We start from the raw sequence: 27,765 nt of genomic DNA on the forward strand, positions 1-27,765 counted from the left end.
ATACGTTTAAATAACATTCTTGTTCACGTTTCCAATTGCTTTTTTGTTTACTTACGCAACAGTGTGACTACAGGTGCTAAGGAGGGGACACTTCAGCGTGCATAGACAAATACAACAAATTTACGCTCCCATATAGGAATGTGGTATGGTGCTCGCAGCGTATGACAATTACTGGAATCGCGAGTCTTGAAGGGATCGCTACCCCTTGCCGTTAACATCATAACACTTGCACAGCACAAAAGGTGATGTTGGAGATGACTGAGCACAGTCATGCCGCAGCTCACATTGTATTTATGTGAAAAAGTGCTCTACGGTTTATTCCATAATCTCCAGTGGGTACCGTTTACTTCTACAAATCACTTCGTTGTTGTTCTTTTTTCGCTTACGACTCTCAAAGCTTCGAAAAGCACTCTCGTTTTCATCTACGAATCTTCTTTCCTTCCCCAATTCATATCGCCCGAGATGTATCTTTTTTTTTACAGATGGGAAGGCGAAAAATGTTTTCTTGTGTGAAAAAAAAATAATATTAGAGCATGAAGTCTTGATTTAGGGGTTATGTGCACAAGGTTAAAAGACACGCTTGTTTGCAAGTCATTTGAAGCGATGCACCCCACCAAGTACCGTGGTGTTTCCTACGGTAAAGTCCCCTTGTGACATATGCAAGAAATGTAATCGGCATGTGAAGATCACTACTGCTGCGCGGTGTTTTTTTTGGTTGGTTGCTGACTGCTTACCTAACTGAGACTGCGCCACTTTTACTGTGTGAGAGAGAGAAAATGTACAACTTTTCCCTCGAGACCTATGCTACCGTTGTTGAATAATTATTTTTGCGTTTGTCATCACGATATGGTAGTGCTTGATGTTGCTCTAGCTCGTCATTAATCACCATCCGAGTGATTTACGAATGCCCCAACAGCTCGTCAACGACGTGCAGCTTTTTTCCTCTCAACCATTGTAATGCAGTAGTTGTGAGGGAGTTTATATAGTCATATTATTATTTTACACACGCCGTAGCGTTAAGGGGTGGGTGAGGGACGAGGGGCGAATACGACAATCGTCATATTGTTGGAACTGTGATGTTCCCCCCGGTGTTCATGTGGAGGAGGGTGAGGTTTTCTCTAGAAGGCCCAGTCTCATTGTTTACGCAACGTCGCCGTCACATGATGCTTAGCAGTAATAATGTAACGAGCAAACGGCTTTTGTGGAACCCATTCACCCCTTCACAAACTGAGGGAGGCGCGGCGTCCGCGTCCACAAGCGGTACGAGTGGTAACAGTGACTTTGCCAACCAGCATACCGCTGCGAAAGTGCATCGCGATGCCATGCTTCATAACGAAAGACTGTTCGACGCTTGCCTGGAGTTACTGTCGTTGTGCGGTGCAAGTGCATCTGCTTGTCCAGCAGGAGGGTCTCCCCGTGCCGAAATGGACGCCGAGTCAACTGATGCAATCATGGCTGTCGTACATGATACTCTACAGGGCACTTGTAAAACGCCTGCAGACCAATTTAACGTTGTGTACAAAGCACTTTGCCTCCCAACTGTCGCTAATAATCGGCAACTGCAGCGCAGTCTTTTGGTGGTTTTGGAGGCCGTCCTTCCTGAGGCGCTTTTCCGTGTTTTTGAAAGTGCTGATCTATTTGTTGTTGGCCCAGACAATGCAAAATCTCGTGAAGCGCTCGTTCTATTCGTCAGAGCCCTCCTCGGTGTAGTAGAGGTCCCTGAGGGTGTCGAAAGAGAGGAAGTTGTTTTTGTCTACCTCGACGACGTACGTACGGCATTTCCTTCACTTCGCACAAACGCTGCCTTTGTGGAACTGGAAAAAAACACCACAGCGATAGCTTTGCGGGCCAAATTATTCGACCTTATTTCACAACTGTGTGCGGAATTTGATCCAGAGGGTAGCGGACGTATTAACTTGCGTGAACTGCAGCAGGTAGCCGAACGGGTTTTGGGGCCAGAGCAGGCACAACTGCTCCTTGAAGGAACCTGTGCGGATAAGAACGGCAAAATACGTTACATGCAACTCGCTTCGCTACTCCTGCGCGCTCCTCCAGGCCGAAAGCGATAACCATCGAACTGGAGGTTGTCTAACTCTGTATCCCTTGTGTTTGAATCACTTTCTACACCAGTTGTTACTTTGTGTTACCGTTAGATCGGGATCCCTTCGCCTGTATACATGGCGCGTTGTATTTTCTATCATTTATCGATAAAGTGCTTACGAATAATTTTCTTTACCCCTTTCCATTGTATCCGGTATTTCACCGCTAGATAAAAACGGCTCCCCACAATTTTTGTTGGCAATATTATTCTCGCTGCTGTTCTCTTTTTCTCAAACATTAAGCACAGAACGGGTGTCAAGAAACACTCGCCCCATATTTTCCCCCTTTAGGCAGACGTCACACACACATTAAACGCACACACGAGTTACGTGGCGCGTTGTGTGCACTGCGTTGTGCACAATTCACCGGTTGAAAAGGCACTCCGGTTCGTAATTGACGAAGGCATCGGTGACTGAGAGGCTCACCTTCGCCCGTTTGTTTTTCTGCAAAAGTATTACCATTCTGTGGTTAACGAGACGAGGCGCTGAGTGCGTCAAGGCACGAGTGTCATATTTGCTAGTGTGGTAGAGTGGTTAAGCAGGTTCATACGGATATAGAAGAAATATAGAAGCGGTAGAGGTGAATCCAGCCTATAGGTGGATATCGTAAATGTTTGAGAGTCTGTACGAACTCTTTTCGACGTCTCCAGGTAGAACACCCTCCAATGTAGTTTGCAACAATGAGATGCCACCAGCGTTAATTGTGGTCATGCTTAAAGCTGATGAGCAGCGGTCACACACTTCACAGTCGGAGGGAGAGGGACGGAGGTTGTTGAACGGTTTGATGGCCGCCTACCCATCGTCCAATTACATGTTTGTTATCGATGCTGCAGAAAGTACTTCGGAGGTGTTTGCAGCGGTAACTGGAGAGTACAACTTGCTTCGTGAACTTTCTCCAAAATTCTGCTACGTGGTGTTTGCGGCACTTCGGGACCCCGAAGTGGTTGTTCCTTGCACCAGCGTGTTTAACCCGGCGTGGGTCGGTGAGTTGCGTCGGATGTTGGATGGTTTACGTAACCCTCGTCACATGGTGGCAGAGTTACTGCTGCGTAAGGAATTGTGCATGCAGTTGGAGGGGCTTCTTCGGTTTACGGCGGAATGTCGATGGATAGGCGATGAATCGCTTTCTGCAAAACTTTCACGCCTGGTGGATTCCCGTGTCACTGATTTGAGCAGTAGTAAGAATTACTCCGCGCCTTCCTGCGGAGGGCTGCAGGTTAGCTGTATTTCCATGCTCAAGGAAGGTGAAGAAGCGGGTTCCCCTCCGCTAGTCCTCCAAACCGGGATTCGCATACGGGGCGTTGTACCCGACTTAACTAGGTCGTTAAGACTGTCAGACTGCAATGAACGAGAATATAGTCCCCCACTACTGCTCGTCGTACTGCACGCAGGGGAATCTATTAGGGAAAATATCGTGGATGGCAGCGTTGGGCGGGATTCGTCGGTGCAGGAATTGGATTGCTTGTTACAGCAGTTAAGTTCTAGTGATGAAGTTTTTGTGTCGCTTGGTGGCTATGTGGTCGTTCCCCTATGCTCTGCCGCCGCGGCGAGGAAGCAGTGGCTCGATACAAAAGAGGTTCTGACAAGAAGGGTAACGTATGATGGTGCTGACTCCCATGCTCTAATTCGGGAAATGTTGACTCAGGCACTTCTCCCTTTGAGGAAATGGCACAGAAAGCATCACACTCCTGCGGAAGATGAAAAATCAAATTCCCCAAGGAGCAGGGTAGCAATATTGTTTTACACACCTCAAGAACCGTGTTCTGTGCACCAGTGTGTGCATTCGATTGTTCGTCAACAACTCGCTTTCCTTCAGGTGCCACTATTTTGTATCACAACTCCGGTTGGCGTTGATACCGCTTACAAACTACTAGATATCAGCAGTACGAGTGGTGAGCGTTGTATTTGCACCCTTGAAGCAAGTTGCACCGCCAATGTCAACCACGATAGCGAGTGTGGTGGTAAGGGTCAAGCGTGTTACGGGGTGCTGGGATCATCCACGGGTGAGCGAGTCGCCCAGGCGGCACTAACAGCAATTCGTAGCGTCACTCACCTTGGTGTTTCTGTCACCGTGCATTCTATCGACAACTCAACAGAAGACACACGCTTCGAAGTTGGTGACCTACGCCAGGGTTTGGACACCACGGTGCTTATCTCTCGACCGGTGCAGAACCCGGATCGGGGGGCGTGTGCGAAGCACCAACTTACAATATTAGCTTATTCTGTTGATAAGAGCAGGTATGACATTGTACGTTTCATGCCTTCAGAAACTGTGAAAGAGGTGCCTTCCTCTGAGCACTCATGGTGGAGCCAGGTTGAAATTGCCGGGAGGTTGCTGAAATCCATGCCTTCCAAAGCACCCCCAAGTGTCTCACAGCTTGGAAACACTTTGATGCAACATTCTGAGGAGGTGCCATCTCTTGGGGGACTGGCCGAACAACAGCACAAGCTGGTCGAGTGGCTTCTCTCCAACTACGGTACACAAGAACTGGAGGGCACACCTTATACATTGGTGATTGGATGGTGCCCGTCCCCTTATATGGGCAACGGAAGCACCGAAGAGGAGGACGGGTGGCCAACTAGTAGTGGGTACCTTTCAGCGTCTCCATGCATAGCGGACCCTTTGGTAGAGCTTCGGTGGACAAACTTTCCCTTCTGCGACGGCGCGCCGGTAACGACAATATCAGCGATCATAAGTCGAACGTTTCCCTTTGAGGCACTTGTGGAGAGTACTGCTTCCAACTCGCTCGCGCTTGAAACGCTTAGAAACGACTCTGCCGAAATCCGTCTCGCGTCCATGAAACACATCCCTGAACTGAGGGAGGCGCGGGCGCGCATCGTTGCATTTCTTAGCGTGGATACGTCGACTGGTGCCATGTCGCTACAACAGCTTGTGCCAGCGAAGACGGAAGACGATGTCAAAGGTGGTATGTTGCACACCTTTAGGTCCCTTCGGTTACATCAAATGTACTGTGTGGTGCACCTCGCACTGCGATGTTCGCTTGACTCGTCGTTCTTCATGCAAAATGATGTTATCATTGCAGATGGTATTACATTTATAACCCCAAGAGCAAGCGTACACGATGTAAGAGTTACTACCGTAACTCACTGCAGGGCAGATGTGGAGTGGAAGGGGACAGCAACATCTGTGAGAATAGAATGTAAACCCATGAAATGGATCTCAACTCAAAAAAATAGTGAGCGGTCACCCGGCGGAATATCCGATGTAACAGATAGTGAAGTGGTTGGAGCAGACGGTGCCACCACAATTGTAGAGTACTCTTGCGACGGGTTCCAAGCCGCGGTCGCGGGGCTACAACCCTTCACGCTATATCACCTGCGTGTGACGCCCATTGGGGATTCAACCCACGGTGCGATGATTAGGGAGAAACTGGAGGAAGGGGAAGCGTACTTTGCTACGTGTGTAGATGCAGGCGTCATCGATACCCTTAGCGTAGAATCCATCGTGCCAGATAGTGAGACACTGAAACTAACAGTTGCTCATCCCGTCCTTTGCAAAACAGCCGCCATTAGTCGCACACGCTCACTGGTACTCACAATAACTCCCACCATGTCAATGAGCAACTCTCTGGACAAAGAAAAGCCACTTCAAATGAGACGTAGGAAATTTTCTGAGGGCGAAAGTGTGGTGACAACATTTACCTTACAGAAAGTGGAACGTGTACAAGTTTGCATTGAGTTCAACATGAAGTTGTGTTTCGGGCATGTTTACCTGGAAGAAACATCTAGTACCTGTAGTCACACGTGTGGTAGTGATGATAATGATGCGCAGTACATAGACGACAGTGGACAAGTGCGCGGCGTATGTGTGTGGTTTGCTAGGGGTGTGTCATCATGGACAAAGGAGGTTGCGCTGTGTGGTAATAGCTCCCCCAGGTCGTTAAGTGCACCTCCCATGTGCTCATCGCCGACGCAACTTTTGGATGGCTACCGCATCAGTCGTTCCGACACGCCGTTTGCTGAGATGCGTAGTGATTTCAAAGCTTCAAGCGATCTTAAGGAACACTCCACAGAGGAGAATGTGGTGGTTACGGAAGGGAAGGAAGGATGTGGAGAAATGGAGTGGAGCGAGTCAAGTATTGTTTCAGTATCTCACGAAAAACGGTTATCAAAATATGTAGTGGATGACAGTGACCCCAGCACCACCGGTGAAGCGACAAGGTCGTTGTATTGTGTCTTTTCGAAAGATCCCACATTCAGAGGAGTGCGTTTTTTAACGGACATGAGTTCTCAGGTGCTGTTAGCCAGTTTTGCTGTGGGTGGTAACAGTAGCGGATACATCTCGGCTGTGATCATGCCCCTAAATGTTTCAGTCGATAATCTTGACGGTGACAACACCTCATTAAAAGTGAGTTACGCGCACGTTGATCGTGAGCGGCCGGTGACGGTAAAACTTGTTCAGCACCTCGAGCAACGGTACCAACGTGTCGGAAGAAAAACCATGCACTTATATGCTGTAACCGACGTTTGTTGCCGTAGCCGTGAGGAAGTGCTTGGGGTGAACGGTGTTAAAACTAAGAAAATGTTGCTTTCATGGACCTGTGGCGCCCAACAGGAGGGGTCTTCTCTCTTCGTGCTTATAGGCAGCAAGAGATACAAACCGAAACCAAACAATACATTATTGATAGATTGCAACGACACGCTCGTTGCAGCTCCTGTGTGCTTCTGTGGTTCTAACATCATCAAAGAAACATGTTCCATATACTTGGTTCCGCCACCTCCACCTTTATCGTCGCAATACTGCACAGTGAGGGCCGTAAAAGATGAAGCTTTGCATATTTTTATCACGGAGAAGTATTGCGTTCTATTGTATCGATGCCTTGCTTGTGTGAGTGATTTAATAATGGTGTTACTTCATGTGGGTGGTGACAACGCCACCGAACTTCCCTGTTCACAACAAAAAGTGAGTGGTGGGGAAACGGGAGTACATCTGCAGGTACCGTTGGATGCAGTGGATCCGGAAAAAAACACAGTTGAACTCTGCGTCGAAGTTCGAGTTAGAAATTCTGCTTGTTGTATTGGGGACAACCCTTCAGTCTCGGATTGGAGGGATCGCACTGGTTTCGGCGGGAGTGGTAGCTCAAGTAGTTTGATCAGTACTAACATTTTGAAGGGGCGTCGTCAGCAACCTATTCTACTCATCCCGTGGAGCGCCTCTGAATCTTTTGATGTACCTGTAGCATCCAGCACCTTGATCAAAAACCTTCAGGTGACCGAGCTCCACTCTACAAGAGCCAAATTATCGTGGACAACAGTTCCTTACAAGGAGACAGCGGACGAAAAACTTGGTGTGTTTTTGACGGTACAGTGTGCAGCGGCGGAGGGACATGTTAAGAAATACAAAGAATACGTCGTTTGCTCTGCACGATCTTTCCTTTTGCGCGGTCTCCTTCCTGCAACGCCATACCATGTCGAGTTGTCCCTGGACGGTGGATGCCCACCCGGTCGTGTTGTATTTGTTACACCGCAGGATATGGAAGATAATGTGCTGCGCAAATTGATACCGTCAATTACGGCGGTGTGGGCATCACGAAGAGGGAGAAACTGGCAACACGTCATGAGGGCAGCTTGCGGGGGGACGGATAACGCGGAACAGCAGCGTTTCGTGCGTCTTCAATTGGATATTCCAAATGTGGAAAGCAAACACTGGACCGTATCCCCATGTTCTGCACAAATTATAAAGGAGGAAATTAGCGGCTGTGGCACCTTGCGACTTGCAGTGACTGCCAAAGTCCAGGTACTACTTGTGGCCAAGTCGGGGAAGTTGCTGCAAATGTGGAGTACTGTAAGCGGGACCCAGAGCCAAACAGTGTCTTTTGCTTTTCCGGTTTGTGGGGGAAATCCGGCTGCGAGTTGGCCTCATATTGAACTGAGAATGGACTCGTTTGCACAGTTTAGCTCAGCGGCAACGGAGGACGAAACAGGTGATGAAGTATCCCCAAGCGTTGACCAAGACTCTTGGTCATTTAGTGAAAAAGACAAAATAAGTGACCTAAGAGCAGGCCACTTGGTTAGCCGGAAGCACCTCGGCGATAGAACCAACTGTCCCTTTGCCAACAGCCATGTCACTGTGCACCTTGTTGGGTGCCCTCAATTGATTAAGGTGGACGAAAACTGCTGTGTAGTTGAGTGGAGTGGTTCTTGTTCGGGTTACGCGATTCATTGGCGAGTTGGACCCTCGGGTGTCGTTAATACGGAACACATTGAGGCAGAGCGCAAACAAAAACCGAGCATAACGGTTGATGTTTCAGCGTTGGATACGGTTGTGCTCCTTTTCTCTCTGCATGGGGCAGATTGTGCCTCCAACTGTGTACTCTTCGCTGTATTAGTCCCTCCAAAAGTCAGCAAGCAGATTGGCTGTTGTTGCGAAACGACACGAGGACTGTCCGTACCAACGTCACCTCGATGTTCCAACAAAGGATTGATAAAGGTGGATTACACACGTGGGGGTCAACCCGGTTCTACCTTAACCGACGGTGAGTCTTTGGGACAGAACGGTGTAAGTGGTGTTAGCGGTGGACTTTGTTGCACTGCATCCGTTGTTGATACCTCTAGTCTTGAGTGGCGGGAGGGCTTCAAGGGGTTGCTGAAGGATGAGGTTTGCTGCATGCTACTCCCGTTTCCTATGGAAGTCGTGTGGTTGAATCCTGTCGTGACAGCCTTCTACTCTCGTAGGACTTAATCTGTTGAGCATTTCTCCGTATCTTAACCAACGTGCAAGCAGGAACGACATTCTTAGACGCGTGAAAACTGACCTGATTTATTTTTCCCGTTTCTATTTCTTGTAGGGGTGGTGGAGGGCATCGTTGCACGTCACACATTATTTCACGTGTGTGGGCAATGTAACTTTGTTCCTCCGCATAGCTTATGTTTTGCTCAATGACCTAATTACGTACGTTTCCTCATTTGCACCTTTCCAACATTATTTTCTTACGCGTTGTTATTTTTGCCGTTTCCACTGACTTCTCGGGTCTTGTGGAATTATTTTATTGATTTTGTTCGGGTTTGGGGGACATCTTTTGTGAATGTTCATGATCCAAAGGTGCCTAACACATTTCCTATTCACTCTCCTCTATTTTTAGGGATGTTCTAACACCCCTTCCACACCAATGCGCATAGGAAACATATTTGTGTACGTATAATTGGTCGCGACTCTTTTTTTTTACTTGTTTCATTTTCCCTGTTCGCTAGCTCTCACCGCTTAGTTTCGTTGTCATATCTTTTCCTTCGCTATATTTGTGTATGTGTATGACAGTTGTGCATGACGATCCTATTATTTGTTGCCATCTTTACTCCGCTTCCACCTCTGTTCCTTTTATTGCTTCAATGGCTAATGCTAAAGAATTAAATTTTGTTTGGCACCGCCAGGTAATGCGGCGGTTGAGTCTGGCACCGATAAAGTGGTCGGCCATTGCGCAGCGGTGGGGCACACGTGGCACTGACGTTCCTAGCCGTGCCAAAGGAGCAATAAAATCCCCAAAGTCGAGGAAGTCACGCCTTCCGTACGTGGAGGTGGGGGAGCGGACCGATCGAATGAAGGAGTTCGTAAGCAGTGGTACGGATGACAACAGTGGTGATAGTGACAACAACCATAACAGCGTTAAGAGTATAAACAATACCGACTGCAGGAACAAGGGCACAGATGGCGGTGGAGAAATTGATATGGACACCGTAGCAGGAACTGACGCCTTCACGCCAACTGTAGATATGGAAGAAGGCTATGGAGCTCCTGTTATGGCAACAACGGGCAGCACATCCAGTGAGAGTGTGCTCTCTGTTATTGATGTGTTGTGCGACGACCTCTTCTCCTGCAAAACTGACGTGCTGAAATCATTCGCACGTACACGCTCGGTATCTGGATCAACAAAGTCAGAACTCGTCATGAATCTTATTGACCTCGCTAATCGTGAGGCTCACGGAGAAAGTCAGGATCTCAGTATCACGAAACGAGTGCTAGGGGATGTCTTCAACGAAGAAGTGCGTGTGAGTGGCGTGCGCTCGCAATGGACCAACAAATCACTTGAGGCCTCCCATATTGAGATGGCGTGTGATAACCATCTGAAGTTTGAAGCGATGAGTTACACACAAAAGACACTTATGGTGCGTCGAAACGCCTCAGAATCATCGCGGGTTCTACGTAAGCTCATACGTCCCTTTCAGCAGGACTACAACCGAGTAGCCGAAGCGGCTGTGGGCGGGGTTTTTCGTAACTTCAAGGCGGAAGCTGATCAGTTGGTTAACTCTATGATGGCGTCGGAAATAGTCACTCCTTTCTCCTCTTTCCTTGTCTCCTACGTGCGTTTTGCGACGTCAGGGAACCTGCTGACGCGGACAAACGTGATTGAGCGTTTGGAGCAACTGGAACTTGTGCAGATCGCAATGGATGAGGACAGTGACGCGGTACTACAGCGCCTTATGGCCCTTCTTGATGACGTTGTAGCGGAGGTGGAGCGGCGGGCACTTTGCTTCGGCGGAAAGCGCACATCATGGGGAACAGAAACACCTGAAGTGCTGCGTTGTTCCATCCAAGCCTTTAGTGACAGCACCGCTCAGCAGCATGAAGATCTCGGTGAGCGTGTCCCAGCGTGGGTGCACGATTTGGTCCGAATGTTCAATAACTGGGAAGCCATTGTACGAACGGATATCCCTGTCCTGGAGGACGTACCGCGTTACGTGTTTGATTGCATCCTCAGCGGGGTAGTTTGCTATCACTTGCTTCAGAAGATATACGGTGATATTATTTCTCCCACCGATGTTCCGCCCACAGTACGGGGGGCGGTAAAGCGCGCCATGGAGGCGCATTTCAAAGATGAGGAAAAAGCTGGTCATGCACTAGCAAAATTATTTGCTTATGTGCAGGCGCCCGGTGACTCCGGTGTTGTAAAAGCGGAGTTCTTTCCCGCAGTTCTTTCCCAAATGCAGGGTGCCTTTCATGATGTTGGGCAAAGCACACTTCACAATGTCCGCACGGCAATTGTATTGCGGGAAATATGTGCTACGGTATCCCGGTGCACCCGCACTTGCGGACTTTTTCACATGCTGGTTAAACTCACAGAGGACTTGAGGTTTCAGTTCCGTTTCAGCACAATATTTAAGAAGCTTAACGGAAGAGATCGCACGACAATTCGTACCAAATATAGTATTAACATGGTGAAGACGTTAGAGTATTTTGAGCAAGAGTACGCCGTGACGCCTACCTCCACGAAGGCAGTTGGATTTATTGTTATATTACTGTTGCACATGTCCATGTGTAGTGGAGCTGCTTCAGGACACGGTACCAAAGCTGTGCTCGAACGCTATATTAGTGTCACCAACAAGGAGGAGTTTAGCATAATTTCAATCTCGGACCTGGAGGCGACGCATGTTCGAGACTTGCGCGTTGCCTTCCCTCCGCAGCTTTCCTATAATTCATGGCTTCACCAGTCGGATACGAAGGATAAATCCGTTTATAACGTGCTTCCTTCAGTTGCGGTGAAGGGGTCAACAAATCAAGCTATGATTATCTCACAGGCGCCGATGATGAAGGCTTTAGATGCGATATCACGTGTGCCCTGGCGAATTAGCAAATATATGCTCCACGTGCAGGAAGCCATTGTTCGTGAAGGCTACGGTTTTGGAAAGATACGACCAGCATTTTATCCATTGCATTACTGTGCGAAGAGCCGTGGTGACATTTCCTATGAATCAACAGGGATGGATGACGACGACGATAAAACTGAGGTGTACAACCTTCAGCAACGTCGTGAGTACGAACTTCAGCAAGATGAAGACTGGAAAAACCTTTCAGAGTTGCGCAGTAACCGCATTCACTATCTTCAAGCCCTTCGTCAAGCGCGCTCGCTAGTTCAGTTTTCGCACATTTACTTTCCCAACAGTATGGACTTTCGTGGTCGTATGTACCCACTTCCCGGTCGGTTGAACCACACGGGTTCCGACCCATTCCGTGCGTTGCTTGAGTATGCGGAACCGAAACCTCTGGGGAAGGAGGGTCTCTACTGGTTGAAGGTCCACTTAGCCAACAAGATGGGAATGAGCAAGCTGTCATTTGATGAACGTGTACATTATGTCAACGAGCATATCGATGATGTTGTGTGCAGTGCTGAGCAACCATTGTACGGTGATAAATGGTGGCAAGAGGCGGCGGAACCCATGCAGTGCCTAATGGCATGCAAAGAGCTGGCTGATGCACTTAAATGCTCGCAGGGGCCGGAGAACTTTTTATCGCGTATTCCTGTCGCCGTTGACGGTAGTTATAACGGTCTGCAGCATTATTCGGCCATTGGTCGGGATGCATTTGGTGCAACGTTGGTAAACTTGGTTCCAAGCGAGCGGCCGGCCGATGCGTACACAGGTATCTTAAAAGAGATGATGTCTTCAATCAAAGCAGATGCGGAACGCGACCATCCAGTGGCTCAGCGGTGTCTTGGGACAGGTAAAGGGCAAGACCGTGATCATATCAAACGCAAAACGATTAAGCGACCCATTATGACTCAAGTGTATGGCGTAACAGGATACGGCATGTCTGAGCAGATACTGGATGAGTTGGTAAAACAGAATAAAAACCACGGGCTTTGGACGTCGACTGACATGCGGGAGATGGCGGATTATCTCCGCGAGAAGGTGCTGGAATCACTTGGTATTACGTTTCGCGAGACGCAAAACTGCCGACGCTGGATTACAGACGTGACGAATATAATTTGGGAAGTGCAACCCGCTGAGCTTCGTACCGCCCTCTGCTGGACAACACCTCTCGGACTTGTCGTGCGGCAACCATATAAGATGCGCAAGGAGATGATGATATTTACAGTACATGGTTGCGCACGTGTGCCTGCCAACGCATTTTCAGCAGCTAGCCGAAAACAGCTTACAGCTATCGCACCCAACCTTATTCACTCACTAGATGCCTCCCACCTCGCCATGACGGCAATAGAAATGCAAAACCTTGGTCTTTCTATGATGGCGGTGCATGACAGTTATTGGACGTACGCCTGTGACCTTCCAACTTTGAGCCGAGTACTTAGAGAACAGTTTGTTACCCTTTACGGTAAGTACGATCCACTGTGGGAGCTAAAGGAGCAATGGGAAGAAGCGTACTTCATGGACCTCCGTCGCCACGGTAAGGTCCTTCCGGATCCTCCGAAACGCGGGGATTTGGATCTTAACGTTGTACTAAACTCCCCATATTTTTTCTCTTAGTGACGGCTGAATGATAGCACATGCAGTGAGCATCTACCATACGTGCTTCCAAATCTTATCATGCTTCCCTTTTATTCGTGTGTTTCAGATGTGACCCTTTCGTGTGGCAAATAATGCCCCTTTCCCCCTTTTCTCACCTTATCTTTCAACTTCGATATTAGAAACTCGCAGATTACAAAGTGTGTCACCAGGACCCTGCGAAGCGCTCCTCAGCCCTTCTGGATGTGCATATAATGAGGCAATGCCGGCATTTACTATGATTATCGTGGGATGTCGATGAAGGCTTTTCCCTGTCGATGGTAAAAATATGCAATAACAAAGTGGGAGTGCTATACTGCTAAAAACAGATGTTGTATTCACGCGTCCGCCGTTGGCACTTCATGATATGTTTCAAATGCTGCTGATTCACGTTAACTCGCATTGATTTAATTCTTCCCTTTTCTTTTTTAGGGGAGTTGTACAGCTAATAAATTACGTCTGTTTGTACAGTAGCGTAGCTGTGACCCGCCTTCGTGCTATGTTGTGCTCTTGTGTATATATGTTTTTGTTTTTGGTATTTTTGGTGTTTGTTCGTTGGTGTGTTTGCCACAGAAGCACAAGGTTGCATTTGTTTCCACAATCCAATTTACTCTACATTTCCGTCCCTTAACTCCGCGCCTCTAGTGTAAAGGGGTCGACAGACGTTGCGATGGACTACCGTGGAAAGCACGTCGCGTCGGTGAATTATGACAACTTCTTGCAAGAGGCACCGCGGTTTAACCCCCGCGAGAAACTGAAGCGTTCGGGCAGCCCACTCTTCTATTCACGGAGCTTCAGGGAGCATATTCCGACATTCCCAACAGTCGCAGGGGCTTTTCGCCCGTCTTCAGCGATAACGTGGGTGAAGGGGAAAAATGAATTTGACAGACAGCTGCAGTCGCACCACCGTTACCATTCCCTATTAGAGAATAGGAGGAACGTCGATAAACTGCGCCACGTTCTTTCCACAAAGGCAGCAACTCTTAGCTCTAAGGAAGCTCAGGAAGCACATGAAAGTACCGTCGCGTTACTATCGACAAGAAGCAACTCGGTTGTTACAACGCTTGGTCCATTGTCATCTTGCAACACCACATTTAACAGCGACACTTCCACATTCTCAACACCGCAACGCCTAAAGTCTGTGGACAGCATAGTGGCGGATCTCACAATTATCCGTGAAGCGGCGGAGTGTCAGTCTTCCTCCCGCCAACTTCGGTCGAACACCAACGGTTCCCTTTGCAGTGAAGGCTGTACGGGTTTAACTCACCTACCCACGTTTTGCGTCCGCCACGGGTGTTTGTTCGTAAATAGTCGCGCTAATCGGCGAACGGAACAAACGTTTGTCGACCGTTTCACTTCCTCTGGACTACCGGCAGAAATCCCAATGGGCCACGATAATTCCTTCACGCAAATGATGGGAAACAAATGTGGCAGTCGCCATATCGATGAAAGACTTCTTACCCTTCTGCGTGCGAGAGACGTGAGCGCCTGAAGGAATTTAAAAACAAAAAAGGGAGGAAAGGAGGCGACAGCTTGACCAACTCAGTGGGGTTCCTTCTGGTTTCACCTGGGTTGAGACGAGGGAAGTTGCGCATGGCACACTGCAACGAAGATAACCACAATAAGAATTAAAAATGTAGGGGAGATCCAGGCACATGTATACATATATGTTGTTTTAGCCCCCTCCTTCTCTCTCTTTCTCTATGCATCTCCGTATATTTATTAATTTATGTATGTATTCGTATCCTTTTATGTAACCGACCGCAAATACGAGGTCAGGTCTTCCGTTTCATCAGCAATTGGAGTGAATGAAGTTAAAGGGTCATTTGTGGGAAATATGCGTTGTTGTGCTCCTTTTTTCAAAAAAAAAAACCCTCTTCTTCCCTTCCATTTCTGGTTGTTACGGTTATTCTTTTCGCTTTTCTCACCTTGCACAATCAGACCGTGAAGTGGTAGTCACTTCGTCGCAAAAGGGTGCGAAAGGTTCTCAACACTTATGCACGAGTAGGGGCGATGTATTCTTCCATAGTTGTAACTAATACTGTCCATTTCCCCCTCGTTTCTTCCTTCCCTTTTCCGTTCTTTTTTTTCTTGACCATTTTCGGTTTTTTACAGGTCTTGTCTTTTCATTTCATGGTTGTGAGTTGCTGATTAAGAAAGAAAATTGAGAGGATGGAGGTCAGATAACAAGAACAACACACCTGGAAAAGAAACGGCGCCAGGGCGGCGTTGTGCGATATGCGAGTAAGCATTGTGGGGAAAGGGGAGTAAATATTGTTTTTAAAAGTTCAGAGGAGCAGCAAACTTTTTTTTTCGTAACTGGCAATACAGCAAAAGGAATCATGTCCCGCTGCGCATGCTGCACCCTGCGCGCACGGTGGGATCTCATAACGAACAGCAATCAAAAGAAGAGATGGGAGTATTGAATTGATCAGGGAGATGTAAGAAATGGACGAGGAATTTGCAGGAAAATTTTCTCTCATTAGCCTCACAATTATTTCAATATCCAGTTTGCTCCTTCACCCCCCCCCACTGTTTTTCAGGTTTCGGTTTCAACTAGGACAGTACCTTTTCAGCTGCTGTGCTTCGTTTCCCACCGCCACCTCCTCTCATTGTCGTAACTGCTTCCCTCTGCAATGTTGTTCTCCTCTTGACGGCACGTATTTGTTGCATTATGTTTTTTTTTGTTTAGGCTTGCGGGTTGGATTGGTGTCTTGTGGCATCACACTGCGGCCATCTACAGGAAAAGTAGTGAAATAACGGGATATGCCTTTGTTTTCGTATGAGTGTCACTGTGGTTATTTAGTTCTCGTCGAATGTGATGGTTGCCCGGAAGGGGCAGCACAAAATTTGTCAGCGGAGCTCCGGCGCCTCCCCTCTGATGCTGTAGGGTTATGTTCTGGCTTGCCACCACTACTTGTGACCAACAAGTACTTCACAGCAATGGTTCAGACTGTTATTATCTGTGCAGATGATTTTCCCTTCGGCACTGAACTCAATGTGAGCTCAGTGGGATTTGTTTTTCTTGTTGGTGATGCAACTTCTGCCGATAGCGTTCCGTGGCACAGCGCTCCAATGTCATGTCTGATTCGTGTAGTGATGTGCTATGGTAGTTGTGTTGCAACAAGGGATTTAATGCATGATGCTTGCGTGCTCAACAACTTTGAGTTGATTACACATGGGGAGGCGTATGAAATGCTTTCACCCGGGGTAGAAACACGAGGGCTACTGGGCGGTGACTTAGTTGGAGCGGCACGGCTCATCCAGATATTGCATAATACCGTATGGCCTGAAAACACACGAGTACCACATGACGACGCGAAGACCATCAGTGGGACTGTAAGTAAAAATCTTGTTGTATTCGTTGGCGCAGACAGTGAGGAAGTAATGAACTGTATTGCAGCCACGGTTGGAAATGAAGTTGTTAACTCCACTGAGCATTTCCGATTCACTGGATTTTGGCCACCGAAAACTGTGGTAAGTGGAAGTGAACGGGATCAAAGGGGGTTGAAAAGGACAGAAACCTTGGAAGCACCGCACAAGAGCTTTAGAGAGGGCTTATGCGGGACCACATTGACGGTTGCCAACGAGCATTATGTTTCGTCACTGGGTGTTGAATTCGTCCACCCCGTCATGTTCTTCCCGGCTATGGCAGATCTCTTTATGGTCAAATACGGTGGCCGCCATGCCCAGCTTGCTGTTGTTTGTTGGCCTCCGTTGCAACATTTTCAAAAGGTAGGCGCGGCTAATGGAGGTAATGCCCCCGTCAGGCGCTTATCATTGCCAGTTTTCATTGAACAAATTAAGCGATGGGGTGTGGAGCGGTGCGTGGTAGCCGCCACAATGGATACCGATGAAGAGGATACCATTTCACCGTTTGAGGCACATTTTTGTGCCGAGGGGGGTATAGAAATTGTGCACGGCGTTTTCAAAGCAGCTGACAAGAAACACACACACGATATCAACATCACTGCGGTTGGAATGGCACGACTGCTGGAGATGTTACACGAAGCAAAGTGGCCAGAACGACAGAGATTGATGAAACTCAGCGAGTCCTTGTCATCAGACTCTCAGGTGAATCGTGTCCTCTTCTGGTCAAAGGCAACAACAACCGTTGAGGAAGAAACAATTCTTTTCCAAGTGCTGAGGGATATGGAAGTAATAACCCCTCGTACTGCAGCTGAGCAATGGAAGGTTGTGCTTCCCCCAACTTTGGCATCTGCGGTTAGAAAAGGGCCACTGGCAGTCACGACAGCTCGGAACAGATACTTTGAAGCGGCGATTTCTGTTCATTGCTACGGTGGGGCGCGTGCCCTAACAAAAAGAGACTCACCGTCATCAGCCGAGGAGCTGAGCCCCTTCGGTGTTGTTATTATTCTGACAACTACGCAATCATGTGAAAGAGAGAGCAGAAATGGTTTGCTCACAATTCTTAGCAACTGCCGTGCTTCCGCACGTGGCGGTCATTGCAGGGGTGACCTGGTTCTCAACGGTCCACACGGCTGCGAATCGGAAATGACGCAGAGTTTGTGTGCGGCTACGGAGGTTGAACAAGCCTTTGTACTCTATATTGTGGATGGTGACGAAAACAACGATGCGCTTGTGGACGATGTAGAGGACATTATAAAAGGACTGATGTCAGATAGTGAAGTGTCGAAGTGTACACACTCATCTGGTGGAGGTGCGGAGGAGGATTGGGATAAGGGCAGCAATGGCGACGGTTCTTCGGAGGATCTTCCTCTGCGCACTGACGATGACAGTTGCGAAGGCAGTTTCGATGACCTCATGTCGGTTGTTCCGCAGATCGAGGTGGTGTATGGTGCGGGACCTGAGAATGGAATTGCGCGGTTACGAGAAATTATGAACCAACATATGTGGTCAAATCGTGTAATGGTGGATAAGTGTATCAGAAGCCACAATGGCAGTACTAGCAGCAGCAGGAATGCTTCTTTCAGCACCATTAAAGCAGAGAAGTTAAATGATCCTTCCGTACCCCACAATGTTAACATTTCAGAAGCGGAAGAGGTTGATGTGGTGCGTGTTGGTTGCGAATTACCTCCAAATTATTTGATAGATCCTCTGACTCGGAAATCTGTTTGGGTTGAAGCGCTTAATGGTACTGCGTTGGAGGGAGAGCAGCAGCAGCAACAGCTCATGTACTGGATTGACGCTATGAAACAGCATGGGCACCGGTTACCACGCACTACGCGACAGCGTCAGGCCGAAATACTCTCCAAGAAGCTGGGCGAAGAGTTGGGGGTGTCATAATGTCGACCACTTCTTCATGGAATTTTATTTATTTATCTATTTGTTTGGAGGGGATGATATCGTCATCCACAGTATCGTTGTTGTTCACTCCGCTCTAGTACTTGGAGAGTACCGGATTGTGGTAGTGTGTTACTTTTCTGTCATTCAGCTCCGAGGAGAAAAAAGAAAAATTGCCCCCCCCCTTACACTTCACCATATTCTGACTTGTCATCGTTTTCCCTGAAGTCTTACTTGCTTTTGCTGTCTTAGTTGGGTCCGTTGCGCAGCCAACAGTTATCACAGTTAACAGGTTCCCTCGTACATACACAGGTGGATAGACAAGGCGTAATCGGCTAACTTAATTTAGCATATATCAGAGGCTGAGGTGTTAGGTAGTGCTTCTGTGTGTGTGTGTGTGTGTGTCTGTGTCTGTGTCTGTTTTTTTTTTTTTTGACAGAAAAAGTTGGGGATACATCAATTTTTTGTTCATACTTTTATCCATAGGCACATGAGTGCACGGGGTTCCCAACAGCAGTCGACCGCGACAGCTTCAATCCCACTTAACCTTTCCTTCGGAAATTTCGACTTCGATGAGACGAAACGTTTAGGGCAACGTGGAGGTGGTGTCCGTGAGTTGGCAAAGTCGCTACGACGTGCCCAAAGGCAGGCGGCTGCACACTCGCAAATGCTCAAAAATCGTGGGGGTCTCGAGCAACGTAATGCAGAACTACTCGGCACGGCAATGCGACGGGCTGCAGGAGAGCGAGTGAAGGATGACCCAAAACGGTTAGCAAAAGCTCTGGCAAAGAGACGGAGTAAAAAGCGGACCTCTGCGAGAAAATGGGCGGGGAGGTTGGAACAAATTCAGCAGTCTGTTGATAACGTCGTTGAGGATCGCGCCACGACACGTGCGAAGAAGCGGCGGGTAGGAAAAACTGGAGGTGATAGTGGAAAGAAGAAGGCTGCAAAGACATTTGGCGACAAGGGTAACCGCAAAGGCAACAACAAGAAAGGCAGACGTGGTGGTGGTGTTGGTCCTTCTACCGGGAAAAAAGGAAGAGTGGGGGGCTTTGCGAAGAAGGGTGCGGCACCCACTGGAAAAAAGGGGCGCCCCAAGGGATCAAAATAGTTCGGTACAGGTTTGAAAGTGAGTAAAATTAAGGGAACGGGTGCGGTGGTAACCAAAGAAAAGTGTTTCTGCATATACCGTCAATCAGCTCATGCAGATGCTAATATAGTACGATTAAGCAGAATACTGTTGAACCATTACAATCCCTTCATTCCGTCGGTGGTAAAGGGTATGTCGCTTCGAATAATTTTTTCTTAAAAGACGATGGCCGGCACGATTATTAACCCCGCTCCCGCACAATGAATGAGTTGATGTCACTCATATGGAAGGGTAGTTTTTGTCGGTGCTTGTGCCGTGGTTACACCCTGTAAAAAGGCGGGTAAATACCACTTCGTGTTCGTGTGTCGATTTTTGCTCGAAATGGAATACATACTGAATTGTATACGGTTTTCCAATGCTTGCTAAGCTCCTTATGTTCGTTACTTTTTTCCTTCACTTTTTTTTTCTGTTTTGAACGGTTTTCTTTTTTTTTTTACATTACGGAGAGGTGGCGTCATTCCAATTGAGCCACTGAAGACGGAGCTCGTTTTGTGGTGAGTTTAACGAATAATTTTATATATTGAAAACGAATTTAACCAGAAAAGGGGGAAATTTGAAGGCGAAACAAGCAAGCAAAATAAAACCTAAATAAAAGGTTGAAGGATTGTCCAGGTGAAGGAGCAAAAAGCATGCTTCGCCGGCTCAACCTCCGTGTGACATCCTGCATCGCTCTGAAGCATGAGGCAGCGGTCGTGCCGATTCTGATGACTGGAACGCAGTTGTTCCATAAAGGGCAACTTCAGTTATGTACAGAGGTAAAGGAAACGACACCATTTTGCCAGCAACAGAGATGCTTTCACACACAACCCGTACGTCACATGCGCGTTGCGGGGAGCATTAAACCGCAAACTTCCCCAATGAATTTTGACGGAAGCAGCGGCAACAGCGGAAATACCGCTGACAGCCTTACACCTTATGTTCGAGAACATCTCTTCAAGGTGTACGGTCTCTTGGCAGCTGGATGCGTAGCGGCAGGATTTGGTTCGGTCCTTATGTTCGCCACACCGCTCTGCAAGACGGTGCCCTTTTGGCTTCCCATGGCTGCTGGTTTTGTGCCTTTGCTGTGGCTCAGCTTTGCACCACCACAAAATCCCAATTTGAAAATGGGCCTTTTCTTCGCCTTTACAGTACTAGAGGGAATGGCTCTCGCTCCTTTGATTGCTTCTTCCATGGCTAAGGGAGTACTGGGTACAGCAATTGTTTTGACAGGAGCTGTCTTTTGTGGTTTCAGCGCAGGTGCATATTTGGCACCTCGCGCTTCACTGCTTGCACTGCAGGGGCCGCTGTTTGGGATGCTTCTCGGAATGGTGGCGATATCGGTCCTGAATCTCTTCTACCCTACAGCATTTGTACACTCGATTATTTTATACGGTGGATTGGCCCTATTCTCAGTGATGGTGTCCGTGGATACTCAGGCAATGATCGAGCGGGCACGCTGTGGTGCAGGGGACGTTGTTCAGGACGCTTTACAGATGTTCATGAATGTTGTCAACATCTTTGTTCGTATTGCACAGATTCTGGGTTCTGGTGACCGTTAATGTTGATGTGGTGGAGCACATGAGGCTCGAGATAACGTGTCTACAGATCTTGAAGAAAGGAGAATAATAACGCTGAGCAAAGCATTTTCTTACTTCTCTCTCTCCTTATACTTTTTTTTTTCTATCCGGGACCGGAATTTCTCTGCTTTTGATTTCTTTTGTTGCCTACTCCACATCTTTTGCGCTCTCTTCGGTTTTCCCCAAATAGAATTTGAAGTTGCCTGTCTTTAGGGAGGAAGCGGTGATGTCTAGGTGAGGAAGCGAACGACGCTAACACTGAAAAAATAAAAGTGTGTGCAATGCGTTTGTGTGTGTGGAAAGAAGTTTGACGTAATAGTAATCACACGGAAGACAAATGAGCACTTAATACTAAAGAAAGAAAAGGAAGGGACAAGTGGAAGTACAGATGACTGAAGGTGGCGACTGAGGAATGGGATGAGGGAAAGTGGAGTAGGGAAAGAAAGAAAGAAAGGTTGAATCAGACATTAAGGCACGTGTGGCTCAATGGCATAGTGAGTTATTGTGTTTGTTACGCTACACGGATAATTACTGACATGCCGAGGGGGGGAACCATATCTTTGGTGAAGAATGGTTTTGTTGCCGCTGCATGGATTGACTGCAAAAAGTTATGAAGTATTTCTGGAAGTGCGCGGAGGTGCATACTTCCCGATACATGGGTAACGAACTGTGCACTTTCTTTTTTTTCTTTGCGGCCGGGAACTCTGAAGGGTAAAATATCTCACAGTGGTATATTGCAAGGGAGGATGGAAGACGATTACGTTATTACTTTTTACCATTGTCGGTAATCCTGGATTTTCTCACCCCGTGTCAAACAGTGGTAATTTTTTGGCAAGCGCTTACAACGTTCAATAGGTACGTGGAGTTGCCTTCACTTTCTGTGGTGGCTAAGTTTTTAGGTTAGGCTGCTGAATTAAGTTATTAATTCATGTTTTCGTGATTATTATTATTATTTTTTGGAGGTTCAAAATTTATCTACCATTTCTCACGCTAGTTACTTCATTACCGTGTAGCCTTTCAGTACTGGTCGTGCACACTTCCAACTATGGACGGTGTTGACGACTCCCGCTGGAATGTCGCTGACGACCGCCCGCGGCGTGCCAACCGTGGCAATATGCTCCAAAACCTTCTGGAGAAGGGCCTCAACTCTGATGAAGAAAAATTTCTTAACAACCTCAGTGATGCCACCTCTGATAGCACCTTCACAACTAGCGAGGAGGCGGTGGACGAAATTGATAGTGATTTCTCCGACGAGGAGATCGAGGGCGTTTTGGAAGGCACGACAATTGTAACGGATGCCGCATTGGAACGGGAGGAGCGGTTGGAGCGAAAAAAAGAGCAGCAAAAAAGTATGCGCCACGGAAAGTTACTGGGACGCGGTGCAGCGGTGGGCCGAGAGCAAGTTGTGAAATTGCGACTGCGGCCGCCATCGACTATTCCGTTGGAGGATCGGCTCCGAGCGGCACATGAGCGAGCGAAGGAAGTGCGCGCCACAGCAGCACGGCGGAGCACCGGGGGCATTGGGGCGATGGGTTCCGTGACACATGAAATTGAAGCAGCTGCAAAGAAACGGCGTGGGTACCATTCAAGGGGTCGAGGGCTCACCAAAAACGGAGATGAGAATTCGGTGGCAAATGCAACGGATGAGGGAGAGGTGATTCAACGTGTGCGCTACACCAGTAGTGCAAGCGTACTCAAGCTATATGGTGTTCCTGTTGTCATATCATTCTCCAGGTGCCTCCCAACAATGTTTACCTCAGGAGCGGGTTCCAACTGATCGGGTGATGTTGGATGATGTTTCGTGTAGTGTAACACAGATCGTTGACAGAGGGTGCATTCACATCGATCTGGAGGCTGGCGCATTATCAACATGTGACTTACACACGTAACTGAACACGAAATCAAGTTGTGTATATCTGAGTGTCTGCACGTGTTGCAGTTTGTTACTCTCTTGTGAAGTACAATCAACATGAAAATTTTAAAATTCTTTGTTAGCCTAACTTTTCCGTGATCCCAGTCGTCTGCGACTGCAGTCTGCTTTGTACTGCGCACCCAATTTATCCTTTATGTATCTTTTTTTTTTTTCTCTGTATGCGCACCGGTTACACTGGTTGTGGATAACCCACTCGAAGAGAGCGCTGCTCATCCGAAAGCACTGACGTAATTCTTTAAATTTTCCTGAAAGTAAAATCCTAATCACCGGGTAAAAGAAAAAGTAATAATGAATGCAAACGACGAGATGAGCGCGTTGATGGACCAGAAGCGGACTGTGCAGAATGCCCTTGAGGCGCAGAAGGTTCACATTCGTGTGCAGCAGCGTAGAGGAAGGAAATTTGTTACCTCCGTACAGGGCCTCAACCAGCAACTAAATTTCCGCCGTATTAACCGTGAGTTCATGCGCCGGTGGGGATGCAACGGGACGGTGATCACTACACCAGAGGCGGGAACTGTCATTCAGCTGCAAGGAAACTGGAGCGAAGAGATTCGCACATTCCTTCTTGAAGAGCACATGGCGACCGAGCAGAACTTAGAGATCCACTCGCTGAACTGATGAAGACTAAGGACGAGAGGAACGCACATCGGGGTAATTTAAACAAGAGAAAAGGAAAGATAGTGGAGATGAGGCTACACAGTGCAGTTTTAAAGGAAATGAAAGGTATCACTGAGGAAGTTAAAGGAGTTCACACAATTTACAGAGCGATACAGATAGATTGTTACATGAGTATCAACGGCGCTGCGTCGACCGAAGTTAGGTACGTCAATCGCATTGGTAGAGGAGGGTGATTGTGTTGCCTCTGCCAGGGTTATTTCATGTACAATAAAAAGAAGGATAAGGATTTGTTTTTGTCTGCTCTTACATCCATCTGATATTGTGTTATTCCCCTGTCAGCATCTCTGCCCTGTCCGCAGGTAAGAGGCTGCTGTAACTAGCAGAAAAAATGGAAGATGAATCCGTCGAATGTGAGTGTGCACAGTTAAAGAGGAGCGAAAACATATCAGTTGATGAAGCATGAGTGGTCCATTAGCAACAACTCTGCTGCGGCACCACACAAGAAAATGAAAAGAGGTACACCTCTGTTTCTGTTCTAGGATTTTCCGTCGATTATCGTGAGTAGTGTTGTGAAATAATCGTGGAAGAAAACAGAAGGGGGAGACGAGGAAGGATATCGGGAGAAGCTGTGACTACGGTACGCTTGAAACCAATGCCGCAGAGCGTAAAGAAAAATCCGATCACTTGAGCTACTAATATTGCGTGCATAACCCCCTTTCTCCCTTTCACCATGGTGGTGTATGCATCCCGTGTCTTTTTTTTTCTTTGTTTCCCTTGTGTTGAACATGTGTTTTTTTGTGCATACGCTCCACGACGCGAGAAAGCGCTGGCGCGTAGTTCTACAAACACGTCTCGCATGACCGTTAATTACCCTTTCATCCCCCCCCATCCACTGCTGTTAAGATGTTCATTTTGATCCCTCAAGTTGTAAGTTTGTCTCTGCTTCGAATTTTACTAACGCATCTTTTCTTTTTATCTACGGGAACGCAAGTCAGAAGGAAATAGTACAAAAAAAGGGATGTAAAGCTCGTGGGAGTCTGTGCACAGAGTGTGTTTTGAGAGTACCCAGTAGGATAAACTTGTGACTCTAATGAATTGCGCGTAGAATTTCGGTGCGAGGACGAGAGCGCCGGGTTCTTATCTGCCCCGTTGAAGTTGTCCGTAGAGGTGCAGGTTTGGTCCCAAAGCAACACGAAATGTGTGTGTTATGCGACAGAAGGTGCGTTCCTTGCGCCGCGCAAGAGAAGAGAAGAGATGAGTGCCCTATTTTATTTTTATTTTTTTACGGACGAGTATCGGTGAGATGTACTTGCTGTCCAGTTTGTGCGACTCTAGTTAAGCCGTTGGGTTTAGAATGGGTAAATGGTGGCAAAGCAGTTGAAGTCCATCCATAATTGTGAAAAGGTGGAGGAGCGCTCCATGTCGTGAATATTGAAGGGATCGCACGAGTAACAGAGTAAGTTAAATGCTAGTCGTAATGTTTTTCTTCGTTAACGTTACTACTTTGCACCGCTGGGTAAAGGGGGCAGATAGCCAATTAGCGGGGCTTGTATTTTCCGTAGCCACTACCGGATCTTCAACCTCTCTTTCACAACTCTCCCGAACCATATATACAATCACACGTATCTTCAAACAATAATAACCCCATGACCAAACATATGAACAGTTAGCAAGGGTGAGTGGATATTTCTCTTTAGACACCGAACAGAAAGCAGGATACAAAAGGTCCGATAACAAAGAAAAAGGAAAAGAGAAATGCCTGTGCTTCCGGAGTTCATCCCACTAGGGAAGCAAAAGGAGATGTTCGCCGTCTCCTCATGGCGTGACTCCCCGCAAGCATCAACACCTGCGCTTTCAAACGTGGCAAATCAGCCAATGAGTCCCGCTCTACTGCCAGCTGCTCAGTGCGAAAAGGATGTTGGACAACAGGGAAAGGGCCAACGTACACGAAAATCAAAAGGAAGGGGAAAGAACCAATCTTCACAGCGGCAGCCTGACGTGGAAGATTTCTTCGTCAACTTCGTTCTTCCACCTGGGATATCTTTTGCCAATATCAAGGAGGAACTGCAACTCTTTGCAACAACACCGCTGCACATATATGATGTTGGACCACCGCACACACTTTTGGTTAAGAAGAGCACAGGTGCAGTTGGTAATGCCGACGCGGATGTCAGCGCCGCATCCCAACAAGCCGATGGCACCGCCCCCCTCATCGACAAGGGCGTATCCAAGTGCGCTGCACATGAACAATCACCGATCCGAACACCAAACATCATGTGTGGTGCCACTGCAGACTGTAGTGGCGAGGTTGCGGGTGCAGCGATGCCTGGTATATCCCTTCCTCCATCCATCCCTGCAGAAACACTCTCAAAGGGTTATCTGATTTCACTTCTGTTCGCTGAAAGTAGCGAAGCAGAGAAGGTGAGCGAGTTACTCAAAAAGAAATGGCCGCAGTCCACAGTGACAATAGTTCCGCGTAACCGCTCGATGCTGAATGCATCATTGGTTCTTAAGGGCCTCCCAAACCTTCCGAAAACGGAGGTTATTATTGAGGAACTTGATAAAATCATTCCACATAAGCCGTCTTATATTCGCCTCCATCGCGGTGAGCGTGGGGTCTTCAAGAATGTGGTATTTATCAAGTACCCAAATCGAGAAATCGCTGAAGAGTGCAAGCTGCGGCTTGAGCGCCTCTACATCGGATCGCGCCCGCTGAAGGTGGAATTTAAAAAGAAAGAAAAACCCGCTGCAGAAAAGGATGAGGGTATGACCTTACAGCAACTTGTTCGTGACCTACGCGTGAGCTCAGAGAATGAGGGTTTCAGATATCAGCGCAGTGATCTCAGCAAAGAAGACCTCAAAGTGCTCAAGCAACTCTGCAACTCTTATGGCCTTTCTTTCGATCTTGACGACCGCACCGTAACGGTGCGCCGTATTCTCCCATTGAGCGGGCGTCCCTCCCCAGCAATGCGTCCCACTGCTGCCAATGGCTGTGCCTCCCACACGTTGACTGCAACAATGCCAACACCGGGAACACTGCAGCCGATGGATTTTCGGGGTATTCGCCATTGGCGGGAACTGAACAGCCAACAAGTTTCACTGGGCATTGCACGACCGAAGGAGCCTGGTTCGGTACAACCTTTCGCTCCGGGTCGTGGTCGCCCCTTGTGATTAATATAGTGACCCCACTTTAGTTGCAAGAAAAGTGGATGAAGAGAGGGGGGTGTGGGAGCGAAGAGATGTGAAATTTGGAAAGTGAAGCAGATGTGGGGAGAAGTGTGGAGTGAAAAGATGGTGGTTCTGGAATGCTGCGCGAGGTCAACCTGACGAGTGTCCAGAGACCACCAGCAGATCAAAGTAGACACTTAAAGAGGGACGAGTGAAACCAACGGCAACAACGAGGTGATGGTGATATGGTGAGGGGAACCAACAAAAAGGGAAGATAAAATAAAAGGAAAGAAGTAAAGGGTCAAAGGTCAGCAATCAACAGGTGAAGGACTGTGAGAAAACGAGAAAATGAGTATTAAAGTAGGTAAGGGAAATGAAACAATAAACGTGCGTGTAAAGTGAAAACGCATTTCTTTTGCATTTCATTTTGCGCATGCCTTTATTGTAACATGCGTGTGCTAGGTTATTCTAACCGTCCCCAAAAAGTAGGAACACACCGCTCTTGGTCATAGATACATCTGACCGAAACCACTGAAGTGCATCAGAGGTATCGTGAATGTACTGACCGTTGTGGTAGTGGGCCCACCAACTATGAATCAGGTTGGTTTACTTGGTGGTGAAGGAGACAAAATAAACGAGGGTGATGGAAGTATAACAAAACGTTGAATCGAAGGTGGGACACCGAGCCTTTTATCCTTCTCAGTTTCTCCACTGAACAATTTTTTTTTTGATCCCCCTCTT

The 27,765-nt window shown here is 47.8% G+C and overlaps 12 protein-coding genes across 12 annotated transcripts; 11 read left to right on the forward strand and 1 right to left on the reverse strand.

Moving 5' to 3' along the window:
- Positions 1 to 1,076: 1,076 nt before the first annotated feature.
- Positions 1,077 to 2,069, forward strand: TbgDal_XI6500 (hypothetical protein, conserved; the record flags this gene model as incomplete). Its single annotated transcript, XM_011781494.1, has 1 exon — positions 1,077 to 2,069. One exon carries the CDS (start codon positions 1,077 to 1,079, stop codon positions 2,067 to 2,069), a length of 993 nt encoding a protein of 330 aa, XP_011779796.1.
- Positions 2,070 to 2,709: 640 nt separating this feature from the next.
- Positions 2,710 to 8,802, forward strand: TbgDal_XI6510 (hypothetical protein, conserved; the record flags this gene model as incomplete). The annotated part of the gene is made up of 1 exon (XM_011781495.1): positions 2,710 to 8,802. One exon carries the CDS (start codon positions 2,710 to 2,712, stop codon positions 8,800 to 8,802), a length of 6,093 nt encoding a protein of 2,030 aa, XP_011779797.1.
- A 560-nt stretch (positions 8,803 to 9,362) lies between these two features.
- Positions 9,363 to 13,316, forward strand: TbgDal_XI6520 (mitochondrial DNA-directed RNA polymerase,putative; the record flags this gene model as incomplete). The annotated part of the gene is made up of 1 exon (XM_011781496.1): positions 9,363 to 13,316. The coding sequence occupies one exon, from the start codon at positions 9,363 to 9,365 to the stop codon at positions 13,314 to 13,316; it is 3,954 nt and encodes a 1,317-aa protein (XP_011779798.1).
- Positions 13,317 to 14,004: 688 nt separating this feature from the next.
- Positions 14,005 to 14,826, forward strand: TbgDal_XI6530 (hypothetical protein, conserved; the record flags this gene model as incomplete). The annotated part of the gene is made up of 1 exon (XM_011781497.1): positions 14,005 to 14,826. One exon carries the CDS (start codon positions 14,005 to 14,007, stop codon positions 14,824 to 14,826), a length of 822 nt encoding a protein of 273 aa, XP_011779799.1.
- A 956-nt stretch (positions 14,827 to 15,782) lies between these two features.
- On the forward strand, positions 15,783 to 16,094 carry TbgDal_XI6540 (hypothetical protein, unlikely; the record flags this gene model as incomplete). The annotated part of the gene is made up of 1 exon (XM_011781498.1): positions 15,783 to 16,094. The coding sequence occupies one exon, from the start codon at positions 15,783 to 15,785 to the stop codon at positions 16,092 to 16,094; it is 312 nt and encodes a 103-aa protein (XP_011779800.1).
- A 6-nt stretch (positions 16,095 to 16,100) lies between these two features.
- On the forward strand, positions 16,101 to 18,602 carry TbgDal_XI6550 (hypothetical protein, conserved; the record flags this gene model as incomplete). The annotated part of the gene is made up of 1 exon (XM_011781499.1): positions 16,101 to 18,602. One exon carries the CDS (start codon positions 16,101 to 16,103, stop codon positions 18,600 to 18,602), a length of 2,502 nt encoding a protein of 833 aa, XP_011779801.1.
- A 487-nt stretch (positions 18,603 to 19,089) lies between these two features.
- TbgDal_XI6560 (hypothetical protein, conserved) lies at positions 19,090 to 19,710 on the forward strand (the record flags this gene model as incomplete). Its single annotated transcript, XM_011781500.1, has 1 exon — positions 19,090 to 19,710. The coding sequence occupies one exon, from the start codon at positions 19,090 to 19,092 to the stop codon at positions 19,708 to 19,710; it is 621 nt and encodes a 206-aa protein (XP_011779802.1).
- Positions 19,711 to 20,378: 668 nt separating this feature from the next.
- Positions 20,379 to 21,287, forward strand: TbgDal_XI6570 (hypothetical protein, conserved; the record flags this gene model as incomplete). The annotated part of the gene is made up of 1 exon (XM_011781501.1): positions 20,379 to 21,287. The coding sequence occupies one exon, from the start codon at positions 20,379 to 20,381 to the stop codon at positions 21,285 to 21,287; it is 909 nt and encodes a 302-aa protein (XP_011779803.1).
- Positions 21,288 to 22,350: 1,063 nt separating this feature from the next.
- Positions 22,351 to 23,082, forward strand: TbgDal_XI6580 (hypothetical protein, conserved; the record flags this gene model as incomplete). Its single annotated transcript, XM_011781502.1, has 1 exon — positions 22,351 to 23,082. The coding sequence occupies one exon, from the start codon at positions 22,351 to 22,353 to the stop codon at positions 23,080 to 23,082; it is 732 nt and encodes a 243-aa protein (XP_011779804.1).
- Positions 23,083 to 23,526: 444 nt separating this feature from the next.
- Positions 23,527 to 23,856, forward strand: TbgDal_XI6590 (Protein translation factor SUI1 homolog,putative; the record flags this gene model as incomplete). The annotated part of the gene is made up of 1 exon (XM_011781503.1): positions 23,527 to 23,856. The coding sequence occupies one exon, from the start codon at positions 23,527 to 23,529 to the stop codon at positions 23,854 to 23,856; it is 330 nt and encodes a 109-aa protein (XP_011779805.1).
- A 535-nt stretch (positions 23,857 to 24,391) lies between these two features.
- TbgDal_XI6600 (hypothetical protein, unlikely) lies at positions 24,392 to 24,745 on the reverse strand (the record flags this gene model as incomplete). The annotated part of the gene is made up of 1 exon (XM_011781504.1): positions 24,392 to 24,745. One exon carries the CDS (start codon positions 24,743 to 24,745, stop codon positions 24,392 to 24,394), a length of 354 nt encoding a protein of 117 aa, XP_011779806.1.
- An 866-nt stretch (positions 24,746 to 25,611) lies between these two features.
- Positions 25,612 to 27,027, forward strand: TbgDal_XI6610 (RBP38; the record flags this gene model as incomplete). Its single annotated transcript, XM_011781505.1, has 1 exon — positions 25,612 to 27,027. One exon carries the CDS (start codon positions 25,612 to 25,614, stop codon positions 27,025 to 27,027), a length of 1,416 nt encoding a protein of 471 aa, XP_011779807.1.
- Between the last annotated feature and the right edge of the window lie 738 nt (positions 27,028 to 27,765).

Source organism: Trypanosoma brucei, chromosome 11 (genome assembly GCF_000210295.1).
Source record: "Trypanosoma brucei gambiense DAL972 chromosome 11, complete sequence".
Taxonomy (NCBI): domain Eukaryota; phylum Euglenozoa; class Kinetoplastea; order Trypanosomatida; family Trypanosomatidae; genus Trypanosoma; species Trypanosoma brucei.